Here is a 25323-nt window from a genome sequence, read left to right as displayed (position 1 = left end):
TTACGAAGAAGTGAAGAAAAACTACTAGAAGCATTTTAAATGTGGATATGGAGAAGAATGGAGGTGTGAAATGGACAGACTATAAGAAATGAAGCGTGCTAAAAAGAGTGAATGAAGAAAGAATAGTGCTGAAACTGACCAGGAAGAGAAAAAGGAATTGACTGGGTCACTTGCTGAGAAGAAATTGCCTACTTAAAGATCTACTGGAAGGAATGGTGAACGGGAGAAAAGTTTGGGACATAAGAAGATATCAGATGATCGACATTAAGATACATGGACCGTACGCGGAGACAAAGGCAGAAAATAGAGATTGTAAAATGCTGGATTTCCAGTCAAACACCTGCCATTGGGCAGAAAATTATGAATAAATATGCAAGGAGTATCGCTTGTTGCTTTGGACTCTTAGTCACAGTAATTCGGGCCTTCAATCACACACGTGTGCATACCAACGCAAATATACTGGAAAAGACGTACGCTGAAGATAGATATGAGATATCTTTCACTCGCACAATGTTTTTTCCGTTATTTATTTTGCATTACATAATAGACTATGTTAAAAAACGGAATGACCCGAGGACTATCCGAAAAAAAAAAATCATTCAACCTGGCTTACCAAGCAAAACACGATGGAAGCCTTAATGTTCCGTCACCAGTATGCAAATGTTTCTGCTTTGGCTTTGCCTGGAAGATATCTTCTGATGAGACAGGATCCCTACAAACGTACACTAATGATTTCCATCATGCTAACTGGATTAATTCTACTGTCTCTTGCCATCTTCTACACGCTTAAAAATGAATTTCTGTGATGCATCATCATCATCATCGACTAAATCCATTGATCTGCTTCTACCTTAAAAGTTGTTTAATCTTGAAATGACAAACATCGACTGGCTGATTATAGGATGCATTGTACAAAAACATATTGTTTAACATATTTTATTTATTTATTTATTTATTTATTTATTATTCTGATGTAGTTAAAGCCTTCAGGCCTTCTCTTCCACAACACCAGGAATACAAATACAATAATAGAAATAAGCAGAAAAAAATACACTATATACAAAATAAAGCTACACAAGAAAGAGAGAGAGAGAGACACTATAAACAAAGTAAAGCCACACAAAAATATACACAGGTTGCAGTCACACAAACTTTAAATGAGTGATTAAGTATCATAATTAATTGTATCCTAACTAATTAACTAACATAAACAAGAAACTTGCAATTTTAATCTAGATTAAAAAAAGAAAAACACAAATCAATACTTCTAGCAATACCTAAAAACATTAACTAAGAGAAAATTTTCCAATTTAATTTTGAATTGTGATAAAGTCCGGCAGTCCCTGACGTCATTAGGTAACGAATTCCAAAGGCAAGGTATTTCTACAATATAGGAAGATGAGTATAAAGACATTCTATGATGAGGGATAGAAAGAAGTGCTTGATGTCGGTTTCGAAGAGTTGTAAGAAATTGAAAGCGCGATAACAGATAATTCGGAGTAGAAGTATGCATGATTCTAAACAGAAGAGACAGTGAATGTATTGTTCTTCTTTCTTTCTTTATATATTATTAAGGATTTATTAATTTGTCCTACACAATAATCTCTGTAATATTAATTGACAATTAATATTTGAGGAGAAAAATTCGCTCCGGCGCAGGGTATCGAACCCGGGTCCTCGGTTCTACGTACCAAGCGCTCTGATCACTGAGCTACGCCGAATTCAATCCACAGCGCTGGATCGAACCCTCCTCCTTCAATGTTTCCCTTTGTGGCCTGACTCCAAGTTAGGCATATACGTTGACGTTTTATGTCCAAGTCAACTGTCATTATATTAGGAGCGCACTCAGTTGAGTGACTTGTTTGGCCGGGATTCCGCAGTTAAGTGCACAGTAATCTGTACAGATTATGCACTGCGAGCTATGAGAATATTAAGGATTTATTAATTTATTAAGTCACTCAACTGAGTGCGCTCCTAGTATAATGGCATATACGTCAACATATATGCCTAACTTGGAGTCAGGCCACAAAGGGAAACATCGAAGGAGGAAGGTTCGGTCCGGTGCTGTGGATTGAATTCGGCGTAGCTCAGTGGTCAGAGCGCTTGGTACGTAGAACCAAGGACCCGGGTTCGATCCCCGGCGCCGGGGTGAATATTTCTCCTCAAATATTAATTGTCAATATTTTATATAGTCATATAGCCTAACTTAAGCGGATTCATGACATAATTATGTAGTTTTAATACCTTTTCAATTATTTTAATTTTTCATATGTATTTTCTTCCCTCCAGCTCAAGTGCCACCGTAAGTATCTACTTAAAAAATCAACGCATCCAAAACAAATTACCGGCAAGGACTTACAAATTTATCTCCCTTTCATAGATACTGAGTTCATCCTTGCCTTGTATACTCGTAGCTTTAAGCGGTTTCCTAATATTGGACCTACAGTATACTAACCTACCACGTGTCTAGACAGATTCCACATTTCTGAATAGTCAGTATTTGTTCAAATATTCGCAAGAATGAGGACATAGCAGATTAAAGAGTCCAATCTCCAGATCGCGAATAGATTCTCGGCCAGAAATTAGAAATTAGTTTTCTTTTTATATGACTTGGCATGAGTCCATTATCATGAGTGTGGACCGTATTTTCGTAAACAATGACATCATCATGGTGACATGATCGGGGAGCATCGCTATTTATGAATGTGTACTGATGGTTAAATATCTTAAGGGAAGAGGACGGTATTTTTTTAAACTTTTTTTTTTCCATTTGGTGTAAAATATTAATTTTTTCTATGTAGAGAGCTCATACCTGTAGAAACTCAACCAAAAATAAATATAAAAAAAATTATTTGGGGGGCCCAGATTTGAAAAAAAATATACCCAATGCAGGATTTTACTAAAATCGATATATCTAAACCATTTTTAAAGGTAGATTCATCCCGTTTGTTGCAATGTACTTGCAAACGCATGCTCTACACACTGTCCGTAACAGAATTTTGATATTAGTCCCTACGTTTGTAAAATAAACAATTAAAATTTAATAACACTTTTCTGAATTCCTTTCTTGCAAACAAACGGACGTAGTTTTAAAATGAAATCAATTAACAAAATTTTGTTACAGAGAAAAGATTCCTAATAGTCTAAAGAATGTGTGTTCTAAATTTCATGCATGTATCTTTAAAAGTTCAGAAATTATATCCATTTTTGTCTGCAATGTAGCAAAAAATGAAGTTACCGTAAACCGATAAAAGGGGGCGATTGATTTAAAAATCCATAGCGCAGGAAGTTTAAAAATGGCGTCTCAACATCCGATAAGGCCACAAATATCCACGAAACGTTACGCAATGCATTACACACATATCAAAGTGTATTTTAAAGATTTTTTTTTTAAATTCAATTTATCGGAAAAAACAATAAAAGGGGTCGAGTGATTTAAAAATCCATAACGCAGGAAGTTCAAAAATGGCGTCTCAACATCTGATAAGGGCACAAATACACACAAAATATTATGCTATGCATTCTACACATATCACAGAGCATTTTAAAGAAAAACATTTTTGTTTTGAAAATTTACTCTTTTTCACCAAAAAATACCATCCTCTCCTCTCAATAAGAAAGGACGAAATGAGCCAAGAGATCAAATTTCTTAAATAGATTACGAGATGCAATATGCCATATCCCACCGTTATACAGCAACGTATATAATTTTAATATCTTTATCGCTGCTGAATGATCGGAAACAAAATACTGCGATGAAGCGTTGAAAATCTGCATGGCTTCAATTAGGCAGCCGAAGTTCAATATAACGCGACTGAAAGGCGTTCGTCGTTATCACGAAAAGGAATGTTATGTGCCGGTAAGCTTAAGCATGAGTTTTATGGCTTAATTTGGCTAATAAAACCAGTAGTCATTTCGTATCCTTCCATTCCTATTAGGTATTCCACTTAATAACTCCATTAAAGCAAGCAATTTACAACACGTTTTCTTACCGCTAAGAGCTGTAACTTCGCAAGAACATGTTAAGCGTGTCGCATCGTGCCACGACGATTTTCAACAAGCGACGTGTTTGCTGCTTATTTGTTGCTCTATCTATTAACGCCCGTGCACCATGCTGACCACACGAATACAGAAAATTTTAATAGGTTTCTTGATTGTTATGGTTAGACCGAAAGGGCTTACTTGCGGACTATCTAGTAGAAGATTACCAACTGGAAAATTATTATTATTATTATTATTATTATTATTATTATTATTATTCAATCAACTGTTCGAAGACCATTCAATTCTTAGCGAAGTAAATCAGTAACAAAGACCTTACGATGGCTTCCTTCCATGCACGAAGAGCAAAAATCACAGGCAAAATTACACCACAGTCTAGTATATAGCAGCAGCAGTAATAGTAATAGTAGTAGTAGTAGTAGGTTTATTTTGCCTGGCAGAGTTAAGGGCATGAGGCCTTCTCTTCCACTCAACTTAGGTTAAAAAAATATACATGAAATACAAAATTAGATTACAAAACAACACAAAAGAAAATACCTTAGAAATTACATAAAATATAATAGAAAATTACAATAGTCAAGATCAGTTACATAATATAAAATTACAAATAGTCAAGATCGGTTACATAATATATAAAATAAAGTAGAAAATTACACGTAATCAAAATCAGTTACATAACATAAGGGGAGAAAAAAAACACACACGCACGCACGCGCGCACACACACACACACACACACACAAAATTTATAAGACCTAAAATGCTCGAGATAAATTCGACGATTAATTCACTTGAGATATATTATACAGTTAATATACTAATATGAGAATACATGTGGGTTACAAGACATAAAATTTGATTAGCAAAGTCGTACTAAATGGCATACAAATACAAATGATTAATATATCAAGATAATAAATAAAAGAAAAGAAAAAAAAAAGAAGAAGAGAGAGGAGAAAAAAATAACTTGGTCATTTAAGACTATTTAGAAACTTCCGCAAGAGTCTAGCTCTGTTCATTAAAAACATTTCTAAGTAGTGTGTACTTAAAAGATTTTAGACTCCGACTGCTCCTGATTTCTTGTGACAAGGAATTCCAGGAACGAGCTGTGTGTATTGTGAAGGAAGCAGAGTAGAGAGATGTTTGATGGAGTCGAATTGATAGAATATGGTTATGCTGTGAACGTGTATCACGGTTGTGGTGGGATGCTAAAAGTGTGAAGCGAGGGACTAGGTAAATAGGTGTGGAATTATTTAAAATCTGATACAGCAAACAGAGTGAATGAACTGAACGTCTCTCCCGTAAACGAAGCCAAGATAATTGAAAGAAATACTCGGAGACATGATCATAGCGACGGCTGTTAAAAATGAAAGGAACACAAGCATTATGAACACGCTGAAGCCTCAATGACAATTCAACACTATCACTATGCAAAACGTCGCAATAGTCAAAGTAAGGCTTCACCAGGGTCTGAATCAAGATCTGTTTCAGTTTAGAGGGAAAGAAATTTTTCAGTCTTTTCAGTGAATGCAAGATTGAGAAAGTTTTCTTACAGACATATTTTACCTGTGCATTCCAGCTGAGATTCGAGTCGAAATGGAAACCTAAGTTTTTAATCGTGGTACTGAATGGTATTATAGTATATACAGTATAAAGTATAAACCAAAGGTCCCGGGTTCGATACCCGGCTCCGGAACAATTTTTCCCTCGAAATTATTCAAATCAACTTTACAGGGAGTTATACCTGAAATCTTGATTTGCATAATACACGTCACTGTTCGTTAACAGAAAAACCACAATTTAAGTCACACAGAGTTAGTGTGCACTCCAAGTTGGTTGCTTGACTGTTGTCAGCCCACTTTGAGGTCTGTGGATATAGAGGGAAAAATTGGATCGGTGTCGGTTAGAGTTCCCGGGTAGCTCAGTGGTAGAGCGTTGGTACGTTAAACCAAAGGTCCCGGGTTCGATACCCGGCTCCGGAACAATTTTTCCCTCGAAATTATTCAAATCAACTTTACAGGGAGTTATACCTGAAATCTTGATTTGCATAATACACGTCACTGTTCGTTAACAGAAAACCACAATTTAAGTCACACAGAGTTAGTGTGCACTCGAAGTTGGTTGCTTGACGGTTGTCAGCCCACTTTGAGGTCTGTGGATATAGAGGGAAAAATTGGATCGGTGTCGGTTAGAGTTCCCGGGTAGCTCAGTGGTAGAGCGTTGGTACGTTAAACCAAAGGTCCCGGGTTCGATACCCGGCTCCGGAACAATTTTTCCCTCGAAATTATTCAAATCAACTTTACAGGGAGTTATACCTGAAATCTTGATTTGCAGTATATAGTATATACAATCACGAAGCTCAATACGTAGGGAATATGCATCCATAGATAGTTGCTAACCACTAGGATCGCTGCTATCGCCTCATCAGAGACAATGGGAAATAGTACCGGCACAGTCTTACGTTCCTAGTATCCTCAACAACTCAAGCTTCGTGACTGTATATACTAGACTGTGATGTTTATGCAACAACAGATTAGTCGATAAATAGGCGGAGGTTCGAAAGTAAGCGATAGAGAATTTATTATATTGTTACTTGACTCGAAGATCCGAGAAGAACCACAAAAACGTCAGAATATTCTTTCAACTGTTGTAAATAAATAAATTAAAAAAATATATACGAGAGCAAACAGGGTGGAAGGGGATCGATGTCCCAAAATTTAAGAGGCATTCTACATGTTAAATACAACAAAACTTTTATTACACTTTCCCTTCCATGAAGCAGGACAAAAATATATAGTCTTTACGCAATGTTTGTGGCGCTCTATTCCGGTAATGACCCGAGATAAATGGCTGATTGCTACACAAGCAGACAAGTAAAAATTATCTGAATAGTGTCTTGAACTTTTTTTCATATTAAACCGTTTAGCCATGAATTTAAATTGACTCGTTTATATGACATCATTCCATTTTCGGCCAGTGAAGTATAATGAAATTTTGAATTCCAACCAATCACAGTATTACATCGCCATAATTTCTTCAGCTCGATTTATCACTATCAATTTATCGCATGGTCATTCTTTTGTTTAGTCAGTGTCGCCAATTGTTTCGACCTAAACCCATGAGCATGAATCCATTTTACTAAATAAAGTGCTAAATCCTACTTCCACATCTACATCTTCTAATTCCATGTCCATTGTATCTAAAGAAAATGACACTCCTTCATAACAATTGTTCATTTAATTAATATATTAATCAGGTTATTTGTAATTAATTATAAAATGTTTAAATTAAATTACGATTTCAGTAGACATAGTAATGAAAGCGTATTTCTGTTATAATAACAAGAGAAAAGCGCAGTACATGTAGTTAACATTTTCAAAAGTATATTTCGCTTTTCTCAATTGGCATTACTGAATAACATTCAATTTCTTTATTGCAGTAATCGATATTCATCTATTTCAACTTCACAATGTCTGAATAGGTTAAGTATTCATAAATATACAATTATTAACATTTTGTGAGCAAATTTTAGGGATATATTATTTACATTTTTATTTTATCCACGAAATAGTCCTAATAAAATAATGTCACTCGAGGTCTGAGATTTCCCAAATAAAAGCACTCGCTTCGCTAGTGGATTTATCGGCAAATCTCAGACCTCTTGTGACATTACTATAGAATAATTGCGAAAATCGTTAAAATAAATCTTGCAACGTAGCGCAGTCTCCGGCTAAGTACGGGGGAGGGGGAGGTAAAGTATGGGGCAATGACGTAATCTGACCTTCACTTGTTGTGTTGACATTTACGTTAATTTAGCAGTTTTCAAGTCTAAAAAAACTGTAAATAATACAGTGTGCTTTAATGATTTATTTTCAAAAGTGTTAATTTAATGTAAGACAAATCATGTCAATAAAAATTATTACAATTTATTTCTGATATCACAAGATGCGAATTTCCGTTTAAAATTGAGATCATTAAGCCACAAGTGCATTACATCATCCACTTCCTACCCTAAAGAGAGGGGCAGACGAATGCTAGGAGTTGCTTCTGTTTACGTCTGTTACGCAGCTACATCGTCTGCCATAGAGCAGGCCGCACTTGCTAGAGTTATTGCAATAGCCGTTATGATGCCAAATGTTTCATAGAAACATAACGATTTCCTCTAAAACGATGAATGTTAGAAAAAAAACTTATTTAAATTTTTCAAATCTCTCCTCATTATCTAAGGTCCCAGAGACAAAAACGCCATGTATACATTTAACGCCACTTTATTAATTCTTGTTAAAGACACCAGATTTTGGTAATGTACTATCGTAGCCTGCATTCGCTTGCCATGTAGTCATGAAATGAGTTACTAGCTGTCCGCTGACATTTACGATATTCCACCATTTTATTGTTGTGTGATGATAATGAAAGGTTGTTCTTATATCAAGGTAAGAGGAAGTATTTTATTTTGTCTGTTGAGGAAATAATAACCATATTCAACTATATATTTTCGTGATCCTTAAACATTCTTTCATGGAAAGAAAATATTTAATACCTATAACATTTGAAAATGTTAGAGAAACAGACGGGTAATCTTACAAAGTAGGCTACTCAGTAGCGCTTTAACGCCACGTGGCGTTAAAGGTCTACAGATAAAATTTTAGGTTATGTTAGTACGATACTCATTTGTTTAACGATAGTCCTCAGTTTTTAATAGCATTTTCATTGCTGTTATATTCATATTGCGTGAGGTATTTACATGATAAGTGTGAAAACATTAGGAAAAACACAAACCTTTCAACTTGCAAATGTCCAGAATGTATACCTACAGTGATGATATTGTTTCAATAGCTTATCAAACTCTTCATTTTTGTTTTACTTTTGGGAAAACATTCATATTTAACTAAGGTTAATGCTTTTGTTTTTATTACCTTCTACTGTGTTTAGTCTCTTTTTTGAAAGTAAGAAGTTACCGGAAAATATATTTTCATAATCCATCTGGTATTTTAGCTTCAGATCAAGAATATTACATAAGTATTGAGTGATTTTGTATCTTTTATTAACAGAAACTCAAATTTAGTTGCTTAGTTCAATTTGTGTTCCTTATGAAAGGTAACTCATTAATAATAAATAATTGTATAGGTTACTAGAAAATAGGTGGCGTTTATAGGTGGACAAGCTGTTCCTAATAACGCCAATGTACAAAGTTTTCCTATTTGAGTTGCAATTCTTCTCTAGTATATAATATCACCATTTTCGTTGTGCTATTTTCTAAAGATAAAATTAAAGTTTCTTTGTTATAATTGTTGTGTTTGTACATAACTTATTTCCAGAACAACAGTGACATAAGTGTTAAGGTGGCGTTGTTTGGTACGTGTACCTTATTATCAGAATCATTTTGGTGCAGTTGTTACCTTTCACCCTGTATAAACAACTAGCAAAATGAACTTCGTCGCTCTATTCCTTTCAGAAGAAAAAATGCTCTTGTAGCGAATATCTGAGGACCACGCTGTTTACACATTATTATCGATGAATTATGAGTACCCATGACATTTGTTCCACCGGTGGAATAAGCAAGGTCTTCATCATGCTCCGAATCTCATAACAAAAATAAAAAGTTATTTGATTTATTAAACTGGCCTTTCCATAGCCAGGGGGTACAGAGCTCTGATAATACAATCCTCGCCATTTATCTCCCCTCATTCCCCGCACGTATGCGTGATTTACCGAGAAGTTTGCAAAGCAGTCTGAGTTTTCCCTGCTCGCAACTCCTCACGAACGAAATTAATCACTTTGTATGTTAGTCAGGAAGTACAGTGTTATGTAAAACCCCAACAAGGACGCTGTGTGTTTGTCTTAATGGTTTCATCCTAAGGCAACAAATAAGGATAAAATGCGAGCTGTAGCGAGGGCACAAGATGCAAAATCCAGGACAGCTTCGCGGAGAAGAACAGACAAACGAAACGTGTCTTAAAATGCATAGATAACACAGATCTGAGATTAAAAAAAAAAAAAATTTAAAAATTAGGTCTCCTTTATTTATTTTTGTTTGCTGAAGCCAGAAATGACAAAAATCACATATCACGCACCATTTTTACATAAAACTATATTTCTGCAGTGCTTGGGAAAAATGGCATAAGTCAGTTTCCACAAACATTTTTTAACAATTTATTGACAACTTACGAAACATCTGCTCGCTTGGGATAAGAGACGTAAGTATTTCTCCCATTACAATAATTATTCATACAGAAGAAAATCAAATCGACATAAACCAGTGTTAAGACAGTTTTTTTCCTTCTCCTGTAAAATTAACATTTTTGACTTGTGCCGCTTTTCCCGAGCACTACAGATTTTATGTTTTATATTATTAATATACTAGTGATTCTTCTGCATCCATAACCCAGTGCTCTAATCTAAAATGTTGTACTAACCTGTTGATGAAGATCAGAAACATAATCAAGAAGACAATTAATATTTAAGGACAAAAATTCGCTCCGGCGCCGGGGATCGAACCTGGGTCCTTGGTTCTACGTACCAAGCGCTCTGACCACTGGTACGTAGAACCAAGGACCCGGGTTCGATCCCCGGTGCCGGAGCGAATTTTTCTCCTTAAATATTAATTGTCAATATTACATATATTATTCTGTAGGATAAATTAATAAATCTATAATATAACCAAGAAGGCTGTGTGATGTAGAGAGTGAAAGTCCTGAATAGTTAACCCGTTTGAACTCTATGATTTAATAAGAAATTTAGGATTACCCAAGGAAAAGCTGAGCTCTCATGCTCCAGATTAAAATACAATAGAACTTGGTTATAGCGACCTCGTTTTGTGCGACACCTCGCCTATAACGTCAAATATTCTGTGGTCCCAACTAATTCCCCATAAGACATATGCTTTCCTACCTTGCTTAATACGACAAACGCATATGCGTCTACCTCGCATATAACGTCATTTTCAACCTCAGTTTGGAATAAGATTTTCTAAGAACCAAAGTATTTTAAGAAATATTTTGTTGAAATCTGACCCTGACAAATTCTTTACAGTCTCCTTCTGTCATAGACCTCTGGAATGCAGGCGGATTCCCCACCCCATTGTAACCTGCCCGAATTCATGCGGTATTAGATCAGTTTCGACAGGAAGTTTTCACTAAGTGCAGGCATTTTAATGCAATATGGCCACTAAAAGAAGTGAGTGACGCTTTAGAAGTCGTTAGAATTATGAACATGTTCTATGAAGCTAGGGAAGGGAGCAGTGAAATTGCAACTGAAATTATGAACATAGAACGTAATTTAGCCCTAGAAAGTGTGTATTGGGCAAGTAGAAGACAACAGAGTAAAATTACTGATTACTTCACTTCTAAGTAAAATAGTTTGGTGAGTACTGAACAAACTGTTTTAATACAGAATACTGTATTTATAATTGTAGACCTACGTGTATTTTATTATGTTCATTGTAGGCTTAAAAGTCAATACATAAATCTAAAATAAGTCTAATTAAGTTTGTTATTTTTCATTTTCTACCTCACTAGATTGATAATGTGATTCTCGGTTACTACGACACTCGTTTATAACAACATAATTTTTAAGGTCCCTTGGATATCGTTATAACCAAGTTCTACTGTAAATAAATAAATTTGTTGGCACCAAGAACATTTCTTCATTGGTACAGGAGTATAGAAGAGGAATTTACGATCTACTTTTAATAAAAGGGTGCATTAGTATAGTGCAGTGATAGACCTGGTTTGACACAAAAGTTTAATGCTCAGTACGAAGTGGATATCGATTCCTCCACTAGAAGTTTGAAGACAGTCATGAGTGATTTTGCACAATAGCAACAAGTATGCTTCGTTACCTGTTGGTCATTCGATACACCTTAAAGAAACTTACAAGAATCTTGAACTGGTTCTTACAAAGATAAAACATAAAGATCATAATTGAATGATATGAGAGAGTTGTATATGGACAAACGCAACTTCACCATGAAGAGAAAAAGGCGGTATAAAGCATTTGACTAAATGTGAGTTACTAATTATGACAAGCTAATACCACAGTTTAGTATATACAGTCACGAAGCTTGAGTTTATGAGGATACTAGGAACAATAGACTGTGCCGGTACTATTTCGCATTGTCTGTAATGAGGCGATAGTAGCGATCCTAGTGGTTAGCAAATATCTATGTAATGCCTATTTACTACGTATTGAGCTTCGTGACTGTATATACTATACTGTGCTAATAGTTTTTGTAAAATATACTTATTGAAGAAAAACAAGAACAAAAATAAACGCTTTGTTGCAATTTGATCTACGAACTGCTACCACCCAGTCCACTCAAGCGACTGTCAAATGCAGGGGCCGGCGCGGCGCGCCCACAAGAAGTTGAATTGTGTGTCCAGTACTACGGGTCAGACAGCTAATGATTTGTGCTGTCTTCTGTGGTGTCCCTGACCTATCTCGAAAAGCTTTGTTGTATTCGATATTTATGACTCTATGGTCGACCACAAGGTTCTGTTTCTCCACAAAATATCGCTTACAACTTCTCAAGGAATTCCAGACTCATTACCACAAAACCCCACATACATCTGAAGTTACTACAAACCAAGGACTTGAGACATGAATTTTCAACTACACAGCCTTGCTACATATAGTTTTAACTTTAATACTTTCATATAGGCCTAATCCAGAATGATCCGTTTAGACATGGATGTGAAAACTATATAGAGGTGCAGCAGAAATATTTTCTTAAAACATGAGAGTTTTGTACCGTGGTACTCATCTCTCAACAGTACTGCGCAAGCGTGGTTCTCCCCTTTCGTCCCTAGACCAGCCCGCGGAGCGTGGTGTGGTGGGAAACAAAATTCCATAATGACGGATGAAATACGAAAATTTTGTTGGAATTGGAATTTACGGGAGGGGGCCACTTTGGCCCAGCATTGCGATCTGTTATGATTTATTGCGCTAATCAACATGCTAGGCACCAGAGGTCTGCATCGGACGTTTTCGCTCGAGCGCCAAGTAGTTCATAGTATAATCCGATAGGTAGCGCACATGCATGATGGGTAAAATTGTCGCGAGCGATAAATCCTCGAACGGTATAAGTCGAGCGTTAGACATTCGTTCTTGTTACAGTGATGAACTGTGTAGTAACATCATAGTTGTTTATCATTTCAAGAATTTGCAGTGTTTAACTAACCTCTCCATAGTACAACTACAAAACTTGTTTTAAAATGCAATATAGATGTTGTAGGTAAATGTTCCCACCCCCCCACACAGGAGTGATTTTGTTTTTGCCACATCTGATAGATGTTATTGGATGTAAATGTAATTATTATAAACGGAGAACACAATCACGATAAAGCAAGGAATGTATCAAGTTTTCTAGTAGTAGTAGTAGTAGTAATAATAATAATAATAATAATAATAATAATAATAATAATAATAATAATAATCTCTAATAATTTGTGTATCAGTCTTTGCGTCTGTAACAGTTGTGCAACATGATTATTCGTTTTATTATATTTTCTGTGGCATTATCTCTGTACTAGCCTAATATTGTTATTAATTTACTGCTATATAATAATATTTTGTAAAACGTTTCTACATTGTCGCAGTATATAGGTGGAACACTATGTATGAACCTATCATATTATATATGTGGTAAATCAAATATTGAATAATTATTAATTAGCAATAATAACTGTATATCGAAGTTTTCATACTATTTTATTTATAACTTCATGTTCCTGTTATAGTACGTTCCACTGACTGTTCCATTAAACGTTTGTCAGAAACGCAGAAAATAAAGCCTTATTTTTACCGTGTGAGCAAAAGATATGTGTATCTTATCTGTCGCCTTCCATACAAGATAAGACATGTCGGTGAGATGACCTTGCACTGTGCTTCTATTTATTACGAGCGTATCACGACCGATCTTATCTCACTCGAGCGTGCGAAATTCGACCGAATTCAACCAGCACTCTGCTAGGCACATTCACAAACCCACACTGGCTGACTACACTAAAGTTCGCTGCGTTCCCAGGTCTCGAGCAGGCAACCCCGTTCTCCAGTTTTTCCCATATTAGGAATCTATATCATTTCGTCAAGAAATATGCAAAAGTTAACAACAGGGAAAAAAGAATGGGACTAGCATTATGGAGATCGGGAATTTGGAGGTAAAAAAATAGAAAAGAAGACGTAGGAAAAGATATGCCCTGTGTAATGAAAAATAAGACGCGTTGCACATTCTATCATCTTGCCGAGAAAATGAAAGAACAAGAATTAATTTTATTTAAATTTAAATTATGGTTTATTTGACAACGCTCGCAACTGCAGAGGTCATATCAGCGTCGACGGTGTCCCGGAATTTTAGTCCCGCAAAAGTTCTTTTACACGCCAGTAAATCTATTGACATGAGCCTGTCGCATTTCAACACACTTAAATGTCATCAACCTCGGCCGGAATCCAACCCGCAATCTCGAGCATAGAAGGCCAGCGCTACACCAACTAAGCTACCGAGGGCGACAATGAATTTTATTCAGGAGCCATTACTATAAATGTAGAAATAGCGTATAGGAAATTGTATAGAACTGTAAATGAGAGAAAATCTCAGACCTCTTGTGACATTACTACAGAATAATTGCGAAAATCGTTAAAATAAATCTTGCAACGTATCGCAGTGTCTCCGGCCCTAAGGTTTATTAAGCTTCTAACAGAAATGAGTACCAGGTGTATTTTCTCAGGTAAAGGCGGCGGGCAGGTAGGATCGATTTCTTTTTTTATTTTATTGGGTTATTTTACGACGCTGTATCAACATCTAGGTTATTTTAGCGTTTGAATGAAATGAAGGTGATAATGCCGGTGAAATGAGTCCGGGGTACAGCACCGAAAGTTACCCAGCATTTGCTCGTATTGGGTTGAGGGAAAACCCCGGAAAAAAACCTCAACCAGGTAACTTCGAACCCGGGCCACCTGGTTTCGCGGCCAGACGCGCTGACCGTTACTCCACAGGTGTGGACGGTAGGACCGATATCCCTACTGTCATTAATGTCGATTTCTGTAAAGGTGGGAGCCTTAACTTTCCATTTTACCATTTGGGCCGATTTGAGCCGTACTAGATTTGGCTTTATCTATTTAATCATGCAACGTGAGTCCATCTATGCAGAGTCTAGATACAGTGGCGTATACTGGTTAAAGGGTTTGGGCTACCGCTGACCCTATTACTACACAAAATATATCTAAAAATTACTTTAATTTTAATTACTATGGTAAAACTAATAATACAAAATTATTACATTATGTTATATTATAAACTTTTTCTTTTGTAATTTCCTTGGCTACCGCCGGTAGCCCCAGTAGCCCACAAAATACGCCCCTGTCTAGATCTTTATGACAGGTAGGATCGATTTCTTTTTTTTATTTTATTGGGTTATTTTACGACGCTGTATCAACATCTAGGTTATTTTAGCGTTTGAATGAAATGAAGGTGATAATGCCGGTGAAATGAGTCCGGGGTCCAGCACCGAAAGTTACCCAGCATTTGCTCGTATTGGGTTGAGGGAAAACCCCGGAAAAAAACCTCAACCAGGTAACTTCGAACCCGGGCCACCTGGTTTCGCGGCCAGACGCGCTGACCGTTACTCCACAGGTGTGGACGGTAGGACCGATATCCCTACTGTCATTAATGTCGATTTCTGTAAAGGTGGGAGCCTTAACTTTCCATTTTACCATTTGGGCCGATTTGAGCCGTACTAGATTTGGCTTTATCTATTTAATCATGCAACGTGAGTCCATCTATGCAGAGTCTAGATCCAGTGGCGTATACTGGTTAAAGGGTTTGGGCTACCGCTGACCCTATTACTACACAAAATATATCTAACAATTACTTTAATTTTAATTACTATGGTAAAACTAATAATACAAAATTATTACATTATGTTATATTATAAACTTTTTCTTTTGTAATTTCCTTGGCTACCGCCGGTAGCCCACAAAATACGCCCCTGTCTAGATCTTTATGACAGGTAGGATCGATTTCTTTTTTTTTATTTTATTGGGTTATTTTACGACGCTGTATCAACATCTAGGTTATTTTAGCGTTTGAATGAAATGAAGGTGATAATGCCGGTGAAATGAGTCCGGGGTCCAGCACCGAAAGTTACCCAGCATTTGCTCGTATTGGGTTGAGGGAAAACCCCGGAAAAAAACCTCAACCAGGTAACTTCGAACCCGGGCCACCTGGTTTCGCAGCCAGACGCGCTGACCGTTACTCCACAGGTGTGGACGGTAGGACCGATATCCCTACTGTCATTAATGTCGATTTCTGTAAAGGTGGGAGCCTTAACTTTCCATTTTACCATTTGGGCCGATTTGAGCCGTACTAGATTTGGCTTTATCTATTTAATCATGCAACGTGAGTCCATCTATGCAGAGTCTAGATCCAGTGGCGTATACTGGTTAAAGGGTTTGGGCTACCGCTGACCCTATTACTACACAAAATATATCTAACAATTACTTTAATTTTAATTACTATGGTAAAACTAATAATACAAAATTATTACATTATGTTATATTATAAACTTTTTCTTTTGTAATTTCCTTGGCTACCGCCGGTAGCCCACAAAATACGCCCCTGTCTAGATCTTTATGACAGGTAGGATCGATTTCTTTTTTTTATTTTATTGGGTTATTTTACGACGCTGTATCAACATCTAGGTTATTTTAGCGTTTGAATGAAATGAAGGTGATAATGCCGGTGAAATGAGTCCGGGGTCCAGCACCGAAAGTTACCCAGCATTTGAGGGAAAACCCCGGAAAAAAACCTCAACCAGGTAACTTCGAACCCGGGCCACCTGGTTTCGCGGCCAGACGCGCTGACCGTTACTCCACAGGTGTGGACGGTAGGACCGATATCCCTACTGTCATTAATGTCGATTTCTGTAAAGGTGGGAGCCTTAACTTTCCATTTTACCATTTGGGCCGATTTGAGCCGTACTAGATTTGGCTTTATCTATTTAATCATGCAACGTGAGTCCATCTATGCAGAGTCTAGATCCAGTGGCGTATACTGGTTAAAGGGTTTGGGCTACCGCTGACCCTATTACTACACAAAATATATCTAACAATTACTTTAATTTTAATTACTATGGTAAAACTAATAATACAAAATTATTACATTATGTTATATTATAAACTTTTTCTTTTGTAATTTCCTTGGCTACCGCCGGTAGCCCACAAAATACGCCCCTGTCTAGATCTTTATGACAGGTAGGATCGATTTCTTTTTTTTATTTTATTGGGTTATTTTACGACGCTGTATCAACATCTAGGTTATTTTAGCGTTTGAATGAAATGAAGGTGATAATGCCGGTGAAATGAGTCCGGGGTCCAGCACCGAAAGTTACCCAGCATTTGCTCGTATTGGGTTGAGGGAAAACCCCGGAAAAAAACCTCAACCAGGTAACTTCGAACCAGGGCCACCTGGTTTCGCGGCCAGACGCGCTGACCGTTACTCCACCGGTGTGGACGGTAGGACCGATATCCCTACTGTCATTAATGTCGATTTCTGTAAAGGTGGGAGCCTTAACTTTCCATTTTACCATTTGGGCCGATTTGAGCCGTACTAGATTTGGCTTTATCTATTTAATCATGCAACGTGAGTCCATCTATGCAGAGTCTAGATCCAGTGGCGTATACTGGTTAAAGGGTTTGGGCTACCGCTGACCCTATTACTACACAAAATATATCTAACAATTACTTTAATTTTAATTACTATGGTAAAACTAATAATACAAAATTATTACATTATGTTATATTATAAACTTTTTCTTTTGTAATTTCCTTGGCTACCGCCGGTAGCCCCGGTAGCCCACAAAATACGCCCCTGTCTAGATCTTTATGACAGGTAGGATCTTTTTTTTATTTTATTGGGTTATTTTACGACGCTGTATCAACATCTAGGTTATTTTAGCGTTTGAATGAAATGAAGGTGATAATGCCGGTGAAATGAGTCCGGGGTCCAGCACCGAAACTTACCCAGCATTTGCTCGTATTGGGTTGAGGGAAAACCCCGGAAAAAAACCTCAACCAGGTAACTTCGAACCCGGGCCACCTGGTTTCGCGGCCAGACGCGCTGACCGTTACTCCACAGGTGTGGACGGTAGGACCGATATCCCTACTGTCATTAATGTCGATTTCTGTAAAGGTGGGAGCCTTAACTTTCCATTTTCACCATTTGGGCCGATTTGAGCCGTACTAGATTTGGCTTTATCTATTTAATCATGCAACGTGAGTCCATCTATGCAGAGTCTAGATCTTTATGACAAAATCTAGGCCAGAAATTTCAACAGTGACCTTGATCCTCTAGTCACGAGATCATGGTTGGAGGTAGTCCAAGATCATCTCCAATTTGCGAGGAACTAGTCTAGGAATCTTGTCCACCACCAAGACAGCAACCACCTCCATACAAGTACACTTACAAGCAATTCTGTCTGTCGGGGATATTTCGGGATGAAATGTGTATATTAAATAATAGGGTCCCAGCGGAACTCCTTCTCGAATTAGACCAGAGACGAGTAAAATTATTTTCTAATCGGGTTTTGAATATACGGTACACCCTGAAAGATGGACGAGACAGCGCATACCATTTCGTCTGCTGTTTCCAAATCTATTAACCGTATAAGAATTCGTTGTGTACAGTGCTTGCCAAAGCCCGCCCGAGATTCAGTACAAATATGCTGTGGTCGAGACTCGAATAGCAGGGGAAACTGTTGTACCTTGAAACACTTTTCATATTATGCAAATCTAGTCTTTCAGGTGAAGCTTCCTGTAAAGCAGATTTGAATAATTTCAAGGGAAAAATTGTCCCGGGGCCGGGTATCGATCCCGGGACCTCTGGTTGAACGTACCAGCGCTCTCCCAACTGAGCTACCCGGGAACTCCACCCGACACCGTCTCAACCTTTCCCTTTATATCCACACAACTCGCGTGGGCTGACGCAACGCCAGAGACCCACATCGAGTGCACACAAACTCTGTGTGACTTGGAATTGTAGTTTTCTGTTAACGTACACAGTGACGTATATATTATGCAAATCTACAATTTTTCCCTTGAAATTATTCACTTTTCATATTTTACTTTTTTTTCTTTTTTAATTTTGGGAAATTATAAACTTTTTAAATGAAAAAAAATTGCTTGAAATAATTATTGAAGATTCCTTTACACCTTCTTGTATGTATTTTCTTGTTTTACAGATCTAGTAAGGATGGAAAAAATAAAATGAAGGGATATCTAGGCTAATGTGTTCGAAGGTACAACAGGTTCATGAACCTTGGAACATACCCTCTTATAAGTTGGAACACATGGAATATAGGTGTGAATAAAGCTGTAAAAGCTGACAATCATATTTAAAATGTATTTGTCATCATAAACTAGAGCAGGCTTCTCTGATTGAGATTTTATTTCCTGGAGGAGCAATAACTGCTTCAACAGCTTTCTTCAAGGCATCCGGATCAATTGGGGGCCTCTTAACTCCAGACTTATTTAGTGACATGATCTTAAAATAACAGAAAAACAAAAACCGAAAGTATCATATACCTTGGAACATGTTCCTTAGTACAAAATATTTTATGTTCAAAGATACAAGAGGGTGCATGTTTAAACAAATATGGCTCCCAAAATTAGAGATTCGAATAAATCATGGAAATTAAATATGCTTTTACTCACCAGATGATGGAGAACACATTGTACTTGATTGATAGTAACAAATACAATTTGGTTTTGTGATAGGAAATATATGAAGAGTTCGCGGGAAAAACGATGAATGTCACATTTCTGTTAAGGATTAGATAATGATCTAATTGAGTCTATAACTGCAAGATGTAGTGTTGTTTCTACAGAAAATAAAGGAAAGGATTACTGTATTCGTGGTGATAATTCTCCTTTTTACCATTTTTCATAAGAACAACATTAAATTTCGCAGTGATCCATTGAATTAGATAATGACATCAACCTTAACAAAACTGTGACATTCATCGTTTTTCCCGCGAACTCTTCATATATCAATGAACGAAATGTTTACTTTTGGTACTGAAAGAATTGTTTTGTCCACAGAACTCACACTTTGCAATAAATTAAACCGAAATTATGACCAGAACTACTTAGCGGCTTTCAAACTACTTCAGTTTGAATCCTTCAGGTACCAGAAAAAAAAAGTACACTATGCTGAAGTCCCCCCTACTAAATCTCCAAGTAAGATCATCTTTATTCGGAGGGCCTGAAGTGCAGTCGAACCGTCAAGGTGAAATCCAATTTATTATTCCTGATATAGAGTGAACTATTTCTGTAAGAAATCTTTAGATAAAATCAGCTTCGTCAGTTTGCTGAGGAAACTTAACTGTAGTTTCTTAGATCTGTCTATCCTTCTCTTTCCACGAACTGGCATGGTGGACGATAACGTTAAAACTACAATGAGCTTCACAGCTGAGGAAGGGACATGCAGCATTATCTCTTTCTGAATAGAATTTTCAAAACACATTTATGAAGAAACAAAATGAGACCTAGAATTCTATAAGAACGGTATTTAACCAAGACACCAAAAGTAGGAACTTAAATATGAACGCACTTAAGAATCATGTCAAATACCAAAGAGGAAAGTAAGCAAGACAATGGACATGGGGAAGAATTTTTTATTTTATTTTAGTAGGTTATTTTACGACGCTTTATCAACATCTTAGGTTATTTAGCGTCTGAATGAGATTAAGATGATAATGCTGGTGAAATGAGTCCAGGGTCCAGCACCGAAAGTTACCCAGCATTTGCTCATATTGGGTTGAGGGAAAACCCCCGAAAAAACCTCAACCAGGTAAACTTCCCCGACCGGGAATCGAACCTGGGCCACCTGGTTTTGTGGCCAGACGCACTAACCGTTACTCCACAGGTGTGGACATGGGGAAGAAGAACTTAGGACTTCCAAAAAACTGAGGTTGAAGAACATACTAAAACATAAAGTAAATGAAGAAAAGATAGTAAATGGTCGAACATAGTATCCGGCTGAAATATCTGCTGTCACAAATTAAAGAACTGCCCTCGTGCATACACCGGCAGCTAGATCCGAACTTGGAGCGATGTGTTTGGTTCAATGTTCTGATGAAATTGAACTCGTGAAATCCGTTAGTAATTCTCTCGTTACAACGCACGACTGATTTCAGGGTCATGTTCGTTTGTTATCACAGTTGTTACACTAATCTATATACCGATGCAGCTTTCTAATTTCTTCCCGTTGAAGAGAATCAGTGTTCCAAACACGACGTTACGCCTACTCAAGGCAAGTATACTACTACAACCACGAATAATATTAGTAGCAATAATATTAATAATAATAATAATAATAATAATAATGTTTCATTTTTTCTGGCAAAGTTAAGGCAGTGAGGGCTTCTCTTCCACTCAATATACACGTCGAAATGCGTTATTTTCTCTAATTTAATTTGAAAAAGTACAGGAAAAGAAAATCCACTCACTGATCATTAATTTTAGAGACCTCAAAAACCTGTATTTTGTTTATCTGCATTTGCTTCTCCAGCACAAGTGAAATAGTCTCACTTTTAAATCCGTTCTCATATTATTATTTCTTTCACTATATCACATCAAACACACCGATATCCTGGTTGTTCTAATGACTCGCTTCATTTTATAGTGATCCCCAATCTGGTATTTCGACTCCCAAATATTTCAAGGTCACTATGTAAAATAAAATGTCTAAAACGTTGTTTAAAATAAAATCAAACTCACCAGATGTTCGCCCGACAGAACCTCCAACAGGGAGATGAGATTGTGTCCATCTCGCAGGTCTTCGAACAGGTCGCCCACATGCCGACTTGCCTGGAACAATACAAGTCTGATGTAACACATGTTAAGTTACGGCGTTTGGTCAACAGTAATAAAACGACATCGTAATCTTTTCAATATTTATATCCATGAATATCGGTGATATAAGGCACCCGGTCATGTGCACAACCAGTTTTAAGAACTGGCTTGTCAAAATGTCTTTATTATATGGCTACTTAATAGGAACAGGGACGTAGTACACAGAGAAAATTTTCAATGCTGTCCGCTTATGGTGCCATTCAAATAGGTCGCCTACAGTAATCGATTACTCAATTCAGAATAAATATTCAAAATATTTTTAAGTCTTACATAAAGCAGTAGGCAGGAAATGTAACGAACTCAAATGGTGAAACAAACTTTCAAATAGAGATAACTGATTTAGCTTTGTCATTATTTTACAATCTGAATTCTAATGTTTATTGGGATTGAAAACGAGCAATAGTTCTATTTGGGGAGTCGATGATGTGTAAAAAAAATAAATTAACAATATCTTAGCTGTTCTGACATTATTTCTAAAGGTTACGTAATGTAATATTTTAGTAAATTTGCGAATACATGCTTTTCTGCGGTGTTTATTCAAAACATAACTTTAAAAACCTGTTTTGAGATACAAGAATTTTTGTTTTAACTTTTCCTATATAATTCATAATTCTAGTTTACATACAAATGTGAATGAAAATAACATAAGATTAGATATCACGGCTATGCCAAACGAAAGATAAAGTGAATAATTTCGAGGGAAAAAATTGTTCCGGGGCCAGGCATCGAACCCGGGACCTTTGGTTTAATGTACCAACGCTCTACCAACTGAGCTACCCGGGAACTCTACCCGACACCGATCCAATTTTTCCCTCTATATCCACAGACCTCAAAGTGGGCTGACAACCGTCAAGCAACCAACTTCGAGTGCACACTAACTCCGTGTGACTTAAACCAAACCCTAGATCATATATTGAGGAGCATCGTTTCAAAACGTATTAAGTCCCCCAGTGGACGAAATTAAATTTGTTACTTTCTATTTATTTATCTTTCATGCTGTGAATTCTGATGGTTCCAAGTCGTCATATTTGTAAACTGTGAAACCAGTACTTAAAAATGGTTTTGTGCAGTGTTTTGAAAACTTCTCCGATTTACGAGTAATCCAGTTTTTCGTCGTTCGTGTAAAAAAAATTGTAAGTTGCACATAATACGTTTTGAAACGATGCTCCTCTTATGTAACAGATAACTCCTCGCTACGTTAAAATCGGCAGCACTTTGAAGAGAACAACCGCCAGGATCGCCACCCGTCCGCCGTAAACGAACACGAGATGGCAGCTAATGCAATTCAAATGGGTATTATGACGTGACTCCTTATGTAACAACTAGATGGCAGCGTAGTAAACCTGACAAAAGTTGTTAACCTCAAAGCCTATAACCCCGACATATCTGTTACATATATGATCTAGGACCAAACCAAAGGTCCCGGGTTCGATGCCTGGCCCCGGAACAATTTTCCCTCGAAATTATTCAAATCAACTTTACAGGGAGTTACACCTGAAATCTTGATTTGAAAGAGAAAGTGTTTTTATACAGGCCTGCGCTTTCAGCTAAAAAATACCATTTTTGGAGTTATCATGTTCTGACCGACACCACAGATATTACGTTCTAAGTTTTGGAAATTGTGACATAAGAAATCGAGGAAAAGTTAAAAAAACAAGATGCAGTGTGATCAGTGTCGGTAAGGTAGAGAAAACAATATGATCGTGGGAATATAATAAAACAAGTTTTAGCGTTTGAGAAGCAAAATAATCAAAACTCATTTTATGCTCGGCCATGCCGAAATGTAGTAATTATACACCTGGTAGCAGTCCTTTAATGCATGTCATTAAAGTACACCTACTCATTAAAGTACAGGTGTTTTCAGCCAATGACAATTCAGCTTACAGGTCTTCAGCCAATGACAAGTCAGCTTTGTACCGTTATAAAACCGCAAGTATCGATTATTCTCGGATATGCAATCGAAAAAGAATTAGCGAAAAGTCACGGAGGCTGGAAATCCAATACTGTCGCAGAAGGTTATGTTCTGTTACTATAATAATTAGCGTTAATTGTAAATAATATTCAAATACATTCAATTTGTCATCTCGTTTTTCAATGTCGAATTCAATAATCAAGGTTATACCAAGTTTAACGGGATTACATCAAAGTCAATGACATTATTGTTCCTTGCAAAAAATCAATACTTTCGCGTCTGCGCACATCTCACAATTCACGACCTAGAACAAAGTCACTTCCGATCTTGTCAGATACAAATAAAATGTATACATCTGAATAATTTCAAGTTAGATATATGGTCGAGCATAAAAAGTCGTATGAAACTGGCCTATAATGGTAATTAAGAAGCTCGTATGAAAATTATGAAACTCGCTTGCGCTCGTTTCATAAACATCCATACTCGCTTCTTAATTACTATCATTATAATGTACTATTATTTAGTTCTGGACAAAATTCAGATTTATGTAAAATCTGATAATATTTTGTGTATTCTAGAATTCTGTGCATGCAGAAAATTTTAAAACATCTCATATTTAAAGTCAAAATACAGGCAAAACATCCAAGTGCATGCTTAAAAGTACAAGCAAGTACTAATATAAGGTTTTACTGGAGACAGGTGATACCTGTACATTAATAATCTTTATCGTAAAACAGGATTTCCTTGGAGCCAATTAAGTACTAAAAAGTAGCTTATTTATAATTCGTTTTTCAATGTTTTGTCAGATTGTCTGCAAACCAACAACCAAATGTTAACATTACTCATTCTCAATATCTGATAACTGTCATATCACTGGAATTACATACATTCGAGAAGTTCTCTGTGGATCAAGATGGTGAATAAAAAATATTAGATTATAACAGTTGTGAACAGAAATTCTGATCTTTATAAATATGACATCGACTAAGAAATAGCAACAACGAGTTTCAGGAAAGAAGTGTCATTAAAAATTATAAAGATATTGACTGATATTTCCAAAGGGATTGAAGGGATAAGTATATGAATATTAATTACTTTATATCATGTACAGTACACAGAAAATGGCATTACGTATATGCATCCTGAGAATCTGAGGAATAAGTTCTTCAGAAAATGTTTAAACATGTTCGTAGAATTTATTACTCATTTCCACAGTTATGGAAGTGAAGGAGGGAGGGAGGGAGGGAGGGATGGAGAGATGGAGGGAGAGAGGGAATGAGGGAGGGAGAGAGAGAGAAATAATTTCTTACGACTTAGAAAGCCATTATCCCCGAGTGTGAACCTGAGAAATTAGTTTCAATTGCAGTATACTCTCGATTATCCGGGATAATGACCGGGAAGAGATATCCCGATAATGTGAAAAATGGATACGAAAGTTCATTATTATACAGTTCTATTTGGCGAACAAATCGTCGTTGTTCCTGCAATAACTCCTATGTGATA

The 25323-nt window shown here is 36.7% G+C and overlaps 1 protein-coding gene and 1 non-coding gene across 2 annotated transcripts in view; both read right to left on the bottom strand.

Annotated features, from left to right (window-relative positions):
- The window catches only part of shot (dystonin-like protein short stop), a gene marked incomplete at its 5' end in the record, with an annotated part of 408663 nt that extends 386800 nt beyond the window's left edge, over window positions 1–21863 (bottom strand). Inside the window, 1 exon segment of the mRNA XM_069827013.1 lies at window positions 21774–21863. Within this exon segment, the coding sequence (XP_069683114.1) occupies window positions 21774–21863 (90 nt within the window).
- Window positions 21864–22618: 755 nt separating this feature from the next.
- Window positions 22619–22691, bottom strand: TRNAN-AUU (transfer RNA asparagine (anticodon AUU)). Its single transcript has one exon. It is a non-coding gene; the product is annotated as a tRNA-Asn (tRNA).
- Between the last annotated feature and the right edge of the window lie 2632 nt (window positions 22692–25323).

Source organism: Periplaneta americana, chromosome 5 (genome assembly GCF_040183065.1).
Source record: "Periplaneta americana isolate PAMFEO1 chromosome 5, P.americana_PAMFEO1_priV1, whole genome shotgun sequence".
Lineage (NCBI taxonomy): Eukaryota > Metazoa > Arthropoda > Insecta > Blattodea > Blattidae > Periplaneta > Periplaneta americana.
The sequence above is the reverse complement of the archived record's forward strand: the minus strand, read 5'-3'. Positions and strand labels throughout refer to the sequence as shown.